Consider the following 11,187-nt stretch of genomic DNA (forward strand, 5'->3'; position numbering starts at 1 on the left):
ATTCAATGACACATTACAACAGTTGTACTTAAGAAGTCCTTTGAATCCTGATTCACCAGCCACTTATCATCAGAATTAGATGAACTTCATTCGTCCCACAGAGGGGACATTTACAGAGCCTAAGACAGCTTAATATTAATTAAGAAGCAAGCAATAAAATAGTTAAAAGATAAAAGTAAATATTACACAATTTACAAAATACACATCCAGTAACAGTTTTGAGATATAGCAGCCAGATGCAAGTATTAAAGGTGGAAGTATACACTGATAGTTCACCGGCCAATACCATGCAAACACAGGGAGTTTTGGAGTTTCAGATTGGAGTAGTAGTACTCTGAAGACTCTCCAGGCACTTTAGATTTACACACTTAAAACGTATTGAAGGTTCAAGCTTCGTACTATTTACCAGTGTACGTCCTACAACTCCTGTTTATATCATATCTATGGGATGAGTTTTTTGTTAGCAAATCCTCAGTAACAGCATACAAACACGGACGTCACAATTTTGAATTTGAAAAATAAATGCAAATAAAACTACACAACAACAATATAGCATTGAAAGTCTTCCTACGTGACGAGCATGTGTGGACAATGTTTGAATAGAAAAAGGGGTGAATGGTAAGTTAGGGGTTAAAGGTCGAAAGTGATTGTATGACAAAGAGACAGAGGCACTGAGAGATAGATTTTGTCCCAGGGGATAAAGTTGGACTGTTCGTCATGGATTCATCACCCGGGGTTCTGATCCTGTGCTCTCTCCTATGTTCAGGTAAATAATCACACTTACATTTTACATAATTATAGTTTCTCTTTCCTTTTTTAATCTGCATGCCGTCTGAAGAGATGTACATTTTATCTCCGTACTTTCAGAGATTCACAAACTGCTGCTCACAAACTTATAAAGTATAAAACCAACATTAATGTCCTCCCAAAAATCTGAATATTTGAGATGATCCACAGACCTCACTGATAGTTGTTTCCATTTGATGTACTTTCTACTTAAAAATAGTCCCTATAAAAGAATGTTTCTGTTGATTATCCAGGGTGTGGGGCCTTTCTGGAGATTATTTCAAAATTGTATTACTTAAACAATAATGTGAGCATTGCCACAATCAATTTGGAAATCTAAACAACTGAGCAAATCAAACCAAAACAACCTGCATGGCTTTCAATTGTTCTGTTACACTCTTAAATATTAATACACTATTTAAAGCAAAGGGAAACTCAATATTCCTCTCCAACCCAATGTCTTTGACAGAATTTAGTTTAATTTTTGTGGCTCTCTCTTTTTTGCTTTGTCATCAAAAGCACTCTTGTCAGACTGTGTATTTGCTCAGCATGTTTGCTTTTGGGCGGTTTGTGTTTACACTGTATTTTATCCAGACATACCAGTCTAAAGGTTCACAGAATGCAAATGTGTGTGTGGAATCACCTGTTACAGTATATCTCTCTCCAGTGTCTGGTCAGGCTCCTGTGGTCTCCGTGGAGCCCCGCGCTGCCACTGTGCGCCAAGGGGAGTCTGCCAGCTTTAGATGCCAGGTCGGGAGCGGGGCACCTCCAGTCCAACTGCTTTGGAAGAGAGCCAATAACCAAGCGTTACCAGGTCAGGAGAAATAACATGTAGGTATTGTAAACACCAAATTTACAATCTGTGAAGTTCCACTGATTTCTACTTTTTCCTTCCAGACAATGCTAAGATTGGTCCTGATGGCTCTGTGTTGACGGTTGCTAAGGCCCGGCCTGAGAACCATGGCCAGTACCGCTGCATGGCATCAAACTCTGCAGGCCGCAGCACCGCCATGGCAGTGCTCAACGTCAAATGTGACTTTTTTTTAACTGTTAAGTTCATCATTAACTTTTTTGGCCATCAGGCAGCTGTTTTTGCCAATTATGAGACAATGGACATAAAGAAAGTCCTAACTCCAGCATAGGAGCAAGACAAACTGCTTTTGCTTTGTATTGCTCTTTTGTGCCTCTTTGTAGTCATTTTGTGTCTTTCTTTAATAGTTCCAGTCTCTTGGTTCTCATTTTGCATCTGTGCCCGGTCAGTACCTGTTCCTATAGGTGACATATTGAAGGTAAAAGGCCAGATGGGCTCCTGACACTTTGGGACCCTGGGCCTGTGCTCGGTAGGCCCAATCAGTAATCCAATCATGGTGCTGGGCACCAAACAACATGCAGACATGTTATTGCATATGTAGCTGTTAACATAGTGGAGAATTTAGCTCAAGAGTGAATAGAGACGAAAACAAAGCTTAATGTCAATACTGGACACCTCTCTCTCTGGCAGATGCTCCTAAAGTGCGGCTGACACGAGCCGGGCCCCTGCATGTCAGGATGGGTGAATCTGTGTCAGTGGACTGTCGAGCCTCCGGCAGGCCCCGCCCCACCACCACCTGGAAACGCCAGGGCTCCACCCTGCAGTTGGTTACCAAGGAGGCAAATGATGTCAACACCATTCAGGTGAAATAAGAAGTTATACTTTCATTTACTTTTAGTCTAATACAGATAGACAACTATAATAATCAGTTTTTTCTCAGTGGCCTGCAGTGCATCCAGACGACTCAGGAGTTTATATTTGCCAGGCTGAAAACAGTGAGGGGGTGGCAGAGGTCAAAATTGATATCATTGTTGAGGGGCAGCCGGGGGCTCCAGTGGCTTCAGTGGGCGCTACAGAGATGACAGTGGTGGAGGGACACACAATCACAATGTCGTGTCAGGCCAGCGGTGAGATGTTTATTCTTGTGTCTCTATATCTCTAAGTGCTGCTCTCAATTCCCTTTTTCACTTTGTTCTCTCTTCCTTCTTTCAGGTTCCCCGCTTCCTGTCATCACCTGGTCCAAGCTGCGAGCACCGTTGCCCTGGAAACACACAGTGTCTGGTGGAGTTTTGACGCTCAACGGAGTGGGGCGCCAGGATTCAGGGCAATACATCTGCAATGCCACCAACATGCACGGCTACAGTGAGGCGTACACGCAGATGGAGGTGGAGAGTGAGTAGCAAGCGTAGATGATTAACTCATCCAGATTGTCGTTGCTCATGGTAACTGTGAAATTCTTCTCAGGTCCTCCGTACGCCACCAGCCTGCCCGACCAGGTGAGGCTGCAGCCCGGAGACGCCCTGAGCCTGCAGTGCCTCGCCCACGGCTCGCATCCCATTCAGTTTGAGTGGAGCCGGGGCGGCAGGGTGAGCCTGCCTCCGGGAGCAGAGACCACGAATGATGGGAGGCTGCGGAAAGCCCACGTTAAACTGAGCGATGCCGGAACATACAAATGCGTGGCCACCAACCACATCGGCTCCAGTGAGGTGCTGGCCCGAGTCATAATAAAAGGTGAGCTGGGGTTTGGGCTGAGGCTGTAAAACAAAAACTGATCTGTCTTTCCCCTCTTTACTTTACTCTTTTTTTGTAACTCTTTTGTTCTTTCGATTTCAACAGCTTAATCCATTGTGGTTCCATCTGATTGAGAAAAGGTGCTGCGCGTACAATTTCTGCAAGCTGTGATCATGACATCAAGAGGGTCAATACTGCAAAAACTGGGGAAATAATATTTAATAGATTCATATATTTTGAGATGAAGATAACAATGCTGTTTAACCTCTTTGTTTAATTGTGCATATGGGGTTAGGTTTGTACTTTTATAGACAACTGATACTGTTGCCATTGTTGCTCCTGTGTAATTTCTCCCTTGCCAAAGCTTTTCTCTGACGTCCTCCAGTATGTGTGTGGGAGTTTCCTCTGCTGGAATGCCTCTGCACCCCGTCTGCCTCCCTTTATGTCATCGGATAAGTAGACACAGTTGCACTTCCAAAATTGAAAAAAAAGGGCACAATGAAAAACCTGATCTAAAGCTCATAATATGCCATATAATTTCAGAAAAATAAAGACCAATTCATTCAATGAAAAATAAGGTTGTCAATGAAAATGTCTTGCAAAGTGTATGAGAAACGTTGGAGAAAAATATTTTAGAAGAGAAGTTGAGTCAGAGAAGGGGAGTATTTTTACTTTAGCCAAAAGGACTAATAGAGCAGGGGAGGGTCTTTTTCTAATGCCAAATGTGTGATTAATTTCCGAAGAGCTAACAATGAGACAGTAAATAGTTAAATGGCATGATAAACCTACAAAATACAACTGCTTTGTGCGTCATTGTTCATTTAGGTCCACTTTACTATGCGCAAAAGATTCCTTTTTTTTTTTTTTAAAGGATCTAAATCTAGGCAGGAGAAAATAGCTTTTCTTTTCATTCCACTCCACCAAGTTTTCTTCTTTGTCAAAACCTGGAGCTTGCATCACCCAGACTGCAACCCGATCCCTGGCTGTTTGCTGGGAGATTTGTGGTATGTTATGCTACTAGTGGTATATAGCCTCAAACAGAGGTCTGGTAAGCTCCCTTCATTCTAAGTGCAGACACCCAGATTTTTTTTCATTTTCAGAGTTTAGACCCAGCCGACGTTGACTTTACAAAGCTCCCCCTGGAGCCACAAAAGGGATTTATACAACTGCTGTCTCATATGTAGTAGTTCTCCCCAAGGCCGCTAATCTTTTATGTGGAGATCCCCTCTAACCTTTGGGCTACTGGGACGGCCAAGTCAGTTCTGAGAAAATATCTTTTTATTCCTGAGTGATCATTGAATGTGCACATGGGTAGTTTTTCTATTAAGATTGTTAAAGTTTCTTGTACAAGTGTAGCCTGTTATGTATTTTAGAGTATTAGGAGATGGTTGCCATTTTTTTTGCCAAGTCAAGCAGCCCATTTTCATACAGTTCCACTATGTTTAAAATGTATTGCTAGTTTACCAAGTTAATGCTTTTATATTTGAAAGATTATACAACTGGTGTCTTATCTGAGGAGTGCTTCACAAAGTAATTTGTTCAACCACATGGTGGCAATATGTAGCTTTAAAAAAGGCACACACCCATTGCCTGCAGACCAAGAGCTATTTGAGCCTTCACACCCTCAACAACTGCAGGGACAGATGCACTCCACAACAGACAGGCTATTGTTTCCTAAATAAGTGTCTTCCCTAAGTATAAAATAAGCAGAACACTTGGCTGATCATCGCAGCTCTCTGTGTAAATATGGACTGTAAACTCCTCTGGAACAGGCAAAGTTCAGTTTGGTCAGACAAACATATTGCATAATGACTCACTGATGGCCATGTCAGACTATTACAGGCAGCTCTGAGTAAATGAGGTGTCAGCTCAACTTTAGGGTTTGTGGCTTTAGCCAAAGGAGGGAAAGAGTGCTATCATTTCCAAAGCTGCTGCCAGGCCGGAGCCTGCTGTTTGTGATTGTGGCCTCCCTCATGAAACGCCCAACCTCCATGGAGAAAAAGGCTTTACCCTTTCCACTATATTCCACTCGTCCATCTTAACAAGCATCTTCAAAGCTGGGGAGGAAACATCTGCCCTCTGTCACCTCACTCCACCCCCTCACTTCACACACAGACTGAGGGACGGAGGCTGAAGGGCACAAAATAAATGCAAACATAGGATATTAGAGGAGGGAAATCTACAATCAGTTTTAATTCAGAATAATAAAGAACTATTGAGCTAAAAGGACAGTTGAGACTGATTCAATAAATGTGGTTCCCCTCTCTTTCTCTGTGTATGCCTTTGTATACATTTTAACTAGACATGGACATATGGTCTCTAATGGAGTCTGATATAAACAGTGAAGTTCATAGGACTCCAGATGACATCCTAGAAAAGGGATGTGCGCACACACTCGCACTGCCAGTTTGTCAGTTTCAGAAGCATTGCAGTGGTTACAGTGGTACATTTACTCTGGCACACACACTGCTTATGTTAGCATTAAGAGGCGAGGAAAGAAAACCAACAAACAGGCAATCAGTCATGTAGCAAGAGAGAGAAATACTGCCAGTTATTATTTTCCTCTAATGAATATACTGTATATCCAAATCAGAATCAGAAATCCTTTATTAGCTATTAAAATAGCAAAAGAAATAGTTTAGTTATAAAAAATAATAACTAAAAGGGAATGTTTTAATAACGACCAGCGTGATTCCCCAGCAGCCATAATGTAGGATCATTCAGGAAGGAACAAATGAGGTGAGAGCTTCCTCAGGAAGTGATAGGTGGAAGGGGGGCCCCTGTCAAGTCTGTTGCTATGGTTTCCACCTGGTGGACTCGGATAAGCTTTGGTTTGTAGTAATAACAGTGTTTTCAGGATGTAGGAGGTAAAGCTAATGGGGTGATAGGGGGCACAGCGTTCCTGTTTTGTCGTTGTTGTGGAGCCGAGTGCCTAATATCTGAGCTCACGTTGTGTCAATGAAATGTTCCTGTTTGTATCTGCCAACAGGAAGCCACACCAATATTTGCCCGTGACGGTGATTGTAATAAACATTTCCCATGCCTCTGTCAAATAAGAGTTTAAGCGCTGACAGAAAGGACTTCTATGCCAATTTGCTCTCGTAAAATATTAGATATGTTAACTTCTTTGTGTCTCTACAGTTCTTAAAAGTTGCTCATATCAATATTTTTATATTTATAATCTAAATGACAACAAAAGTTAGTGACTATCCGGTTAAAAAAGTGGAAGCAGACATTTCCTTTAGGGGTTTGTATGAGGGTTGTCTTATAAACCTGAAGACTAATGTAGACACCCTGGCCCTGATGAAATCTGACACAAGCAAGTGTTGTAAAACTGAAAAGGAACTGAAAGCATCAACACTTAGTTGGGACTGTCCTTTCTGCTCTCAATGTTAATAAAGCGCACATTTTACAATATGTACATCCTAGACATGTAACCTAGCTTGACATAGTTCTGGCAAGAGGTACTGGCTTCTGAGTTGTGTTTTAATAGTTTTAACAGTGAAGCACATGGCAAAGGGGGCTGTGAAAGCATTTCATAGGGGTTTTTAGAATAACATAAGGTAACAACTGAAGAATAAATCAATTACTTTATAATTCAGTCATCCACCAATAATGATAGTACAATAAAGTACAAACCAAAGGACAACTTTAAAGTAGAGCCAATCCCCTCAACCTGCATTTGTATGAATGGCCAGCATGGACGCCACTTCACTGGTTGCAAAAGAGCTCAGTGTTAGATCAGTAAACCTTTTCCCAATGGCATGATGTACATTTTGTTGATTATGATCCAGTTAGGATTCAAAATGCTTGCAAAAATGTGCATCACAATTGTTGTGACAGCTGACATGAATCACAAATACAGTACATCTTGCTAACCAAGCTAGCTTATCATTTATAACTTAGTTTGCTAAAGGTATCTGGCCCTAATGGCCTTGCTCTTCCCTGGCCACTTCATAATCTCGTCCAATTGTGGTCACGACTGGCTTTAAACCAAAATGACTGCTTGAGGTTGTATCCTTGTGCTAACCGGTGCAGTTGAAGTTCATATCAATCTCTCCTAAATGTTAATCATGATTTAATCCTATAAGACATTTCTGTGACCTTAACCTCTGACCACCAAAGTCTAAATCTGTTCACACGTGAGTCTTACATATTTGTATCGTATTTAAGTACTTTCCTCAAGGCGTTCCTGAGGTATCGCATTCACTAGAAGGGGACCGACACCTCCTCTGTCCCAGCTACACCACAGATGGACTTCAGCAGACAGTGCACAATAAAACCCAGATGTTTTTTGAAGTTTGATGTATATAGTAAATTCATTTTGACCCTCTTGAAGCCATTTTATCTGATGGTTTTGTTTAGCAGATTTAATAATAGGGTGGCTGTAGTTTGGGATAACACATAATAACAGCCCTGTTGTCAGTAGCATCTAGCGGTTGGTGACATTTAAAAACACAGGTATGATTAATGTTTCTGTAGAGATGCTGCTGCTTGTTGCTGAGCACCATAAATACAAACTAGTGTTGGTTAAATTTTCTGATCACGGTCTTCTCATCTTCACAGGAAACTCAAACCACATAATTGGCTATCTTATCACACATTGTGCACACACACTTTCACTACCGTGCTGTTCTCTGTGCATGGTACACTCTGTCGGCTCAAAGTCTTTTGACACCATGATGGATTGAAGGCGCAATAAGTTTCAGAACAGCAACCGCTATTTTGTATGTGGGTGTACGTTCCTCCTGGCAGTATGTTACTGTTGTTTGTAGCGTCAGAATGAAACCGCTAGAGTATTGAAAAAAGTTTAAGCAGCACTTCTGGTTAAAAATACGCTCTATAAAAGCAGAGCAGAACAGAGAGGCCGGCAGACCGATCGAAAGCCTCAGACAGCAGGTTGGGTACAACATGTACAGTACATCAATTGGTTTAAAGCTTTTATTTACTCAATGAAATAACATAATGTATTCTGTATATATAGAAGGAATTGTGTGCTGTGGGCAAAGAAACTTGGTGTTGGTGATGTTATAAAGTAAAACATTTAAAAATCAGGTGCTTTTCAAAGAGAGGGCAAGTGCTTTTCAGAATATCAAATATCACAGACTTCCATTAAAAGTGAGCTGGAAGGTCATTTTTCTTATTTACGTTTTATTTTGATATAACAACAGTATAAAAATAAAATGAGTGATGAATTTAATTTGTTATTTTCTTTACAATTATTGTCCTTGCTATTATTAGGATATGATTAATTACAATGAGGTTTTTGCAGCAAGCATCCATTACTAATAATGACATATCAAAACATTTATGTGCAGTAATTGAATCAGATAAAACAACTAGTAATGCTGAATCATTTCTGTACTGCTTTCCTTTCAGAAATAACCCGCTCTAACCTGCAATCTACTATTTTTGGTTGCACTTGGCCTTCCTCTATTTTCATGAAGTGGTTTTTCCTTTATAAAAATGTATTACTGTTTGTTAGGAGTTTGTAAAAACACAAATGGTTGAACACACGACACTGACTATGTCAAAAGACAAAGAAAAGAGAAGGCGAGAGGATGAAGAAAGAAGATGTGGCAACTAAATAAAGGCAACAGAGAACGTTAATCTCTTCAGTCCTCTGGTCTTCAGTTTTAAGTGTCCTTATGGATGGGTGGAAAACATTTTGATGCCAGGATTGGAGAAATGCAGCCAAAAGATCTTTTCCAAAGCTTGTGTTTGTCTGTGCCCAACTGAGTCTCGGGCTGTAAACAGCAACTATGACTATGATCCAATAACTGTCCTCTGTTTCCATATGGAAAGTTCCTGTTTGCCAGCAGCTCTGGGCACTGACATTTAGACATCTGACAGAATTATAAATTCTTATTCAACATTTTTAATATTATACAGAAACTTTCCACCTCGATATGCAAAATGAAGCACCTTTTAGATGCCATGCCATCACTTCACAGAAAAACGAAGTTTGTGGGCAGCTGGGGTATGGCAAGACTTTTATTTTACTGGGCTATTGTTGATACTTATCAACAACTAATTTTCATCTATAACGACCCCTTGAGGATCCATTCAAACTTTCCCAGGACCCGAGTCAGACTCTTTTCATAGTCAGGATTTAAAATACTGCTCTCTTTGATGGTAAAGAATAAAACTTGATATATCTTTCAAACTTGTGTCTGTATTATTTCAGATTTTGCAGAGGAGAAAGACCTGGCTGTTACAGAGCACAGCTTCTATATTCAACTTAATCAGCAACGCTTAAATTACAATTCATCTATCTTAGGAATGTATTTGCTAATGAGTTTGGTTTCAGCCAAGTCACCTGTTTCACAATCCTAGCAGATCAGCAATTCTGAGCACTTGTATGTCATTCAAATAGGTATGTTACTAAAAAGTTATTTCAATGCAAACATATAGAGCTATATCCTGCTTATCGATCAGTAGCTAAGAGTTACTGTTGCCATGTGAATACACGATAACTTCCCTCTAATCATGGCTTTGGTTTTGTGGGATGCCAAGTGAATAAACCCTCAAAAGACAAGACAAGAAACATGTTCATGAGAGCTTTATTTTATACCTAGAGATGTGGACTCATGATGGTATGTGAAGTTTATCAAATAGGCTATAAAGTGCGGTTTCCCAAAGATTTTACAGGTTTGTCTCTTGCCCATTCAAGTATTCTTTCTTTGTGAGTTTTTTTGCCAAACTCACAAGATATCATCTGAATTTTAGTCCCTGGTTTTAAACAAAGCACATTTACCACAATAGCACTAGATAGTCTTTTATTAGAGCCACCCACTCCCTGCCACCTTTAGGGCCACTTCTTTCAGACCACCTTCACTTTGTAACGCAGCCTTTCTTTAAACATTTGAAGTGTCAAGTCCAAGCTTTACAGAGATACGTTAGATATTATAAAACTGTTTTCACAGGCTGTGAAACACTTGGATGATATTTTAGTACAAAGTTCCCGTTTTTGCAGTAATAACGAGAAGTAGAGGTAATGGTGTGAAATGGTGATGTCGCCCTACCCTGTCTCTTTATCTTGTGATCTAACAGTAAGCATTACAGTGTGACTTATTGTCATCGGAATGACTCACACTAAAGCATACTAGGTCAAATAAATAATGTAATGGTAGTTTTATGTCCTTGGACGAGCCCTGAGGTCCTCTCCAGCTGGTTTTTAAAATATTTCCCCCAAACAGAAAATGAGCAAGGCCGCTTTTATCCACTACGGCCCCAAACTTAGAGGCCAATTCAGTGGACATTTTTAAACAAAAGCTAAAGACAAATCTTTTTAGATTAGCTTTTTATTAGCGATACCCCGCTTTTAAATGGTCTTTATCGTCTACCTACTTTTATGTTGTTTAATTCATTTTATGGGTCTTATAAATAACATTCTCACTCTGACAGATTACATTTTTCCCATACTGTTTCTCTTATTGGTTGACGGATGGTCGCAATGGGCTGACGTCTATTTTATGCAAGTGGGATTAATGCTCACTGGCTTCCAGCATTAGCGCATACCAAACTCACACACACACACACACACACACACACACACACACACACACACACACACACACACACACACACACACACACACACACACACACACACACACACACACACACACACACACACACACACACACACACAGAGTGACTGGATCTTTCCATATGGAAACACCAAAGCATATAGTCGTAGAGTCATAGATGAAGTTGCGGTTACTTTCAACAGCCTGACACTTGCTGAGACAGACATAAACAAACGCAGATCGATACACGCACCACACATGCACACACTGACGCTGTGTTAGCCAGATGCATCTGCTTTGAGTCAGCCTTTTGTTTACTGGAGATGCT

General features: G+C 40.6%; 1 protein-coding gene across 1 annotated transcript; it reads left to right on the top strand.

The window, feature by feature from the left end:
* The first annotated feature begins 607 nt into the window (after nt 1-607).
* LOC134864204 (basement membrane-specific heparan sulfate proteoglycan core protein-like) lies at nt 608-4,126 on the top strand. Its single transcript, XM_063883013.1, has 8 exons — nt 608-766; nt 1,454-1,600; nt 1,684-1,818; nt 2,288-2,460; nt 2,538-2,724; nt 2,810-2,989; nt 3,062-3,328; nt 3,434-4,126. The coding sequence occupies exons 1-8, from the start codon at nt 718-720 to the stop codon at nt 3,436-3,438; spliced, it is 1,143 nt and encodes a 380-aa protein (XP_063739083.1). The 5' UTR covers nt 608-717; the 3' UTR covers nt 3,439-4,126.
* The last annotated feature ends 7,061 nt before the right edge of the window (nt 4,127-11,187 follow it).

The sequence above is a fragment of the Eleginops maclovinus genome, chromosome 5 (genome assembly GCF_036324505.1).
Source record: "Eleginops maclovinus isolate JMC-PN-2008 ecotype Puerto Natales chromosome 5, JC_Emac_rtc_rv5, whole genome shotgun sequence".
NCBI lineage: Eukaryota > Metazoa > Chordata > Actinopteri > Perciformes > Eleginopidae > Eleginops > Eleginops maclovinus.

What these genes read in the sequence shown, in the direction of transcription:
- LOC134864204 (XM_063883013.1), top strand. Translation starts at nt 718, where the DNA reads ATGGATTCATCACCCGGGGTTCTGATCCTGTGCTCTCTCCTATGTTCA. An exon ending in GTGCTCTCTCCTATGTTCAG is followed by an intron (nt 767 to 1,453) that starts GTAAATAATCAC and finishes ATCTCTCTCCAG; the next exon opens with TGTCTGGTCAGGCTCCTGTG. An exon ending in GGCAGTGCTCAACGTCAAAT is followed by an intron (nt 1,819 to 2,287) that starts GTGACTTTTTTT and finishes TCTCTCTGGCAG; the next exon opens with ATGCTCCTAAAGTGCGGCTG.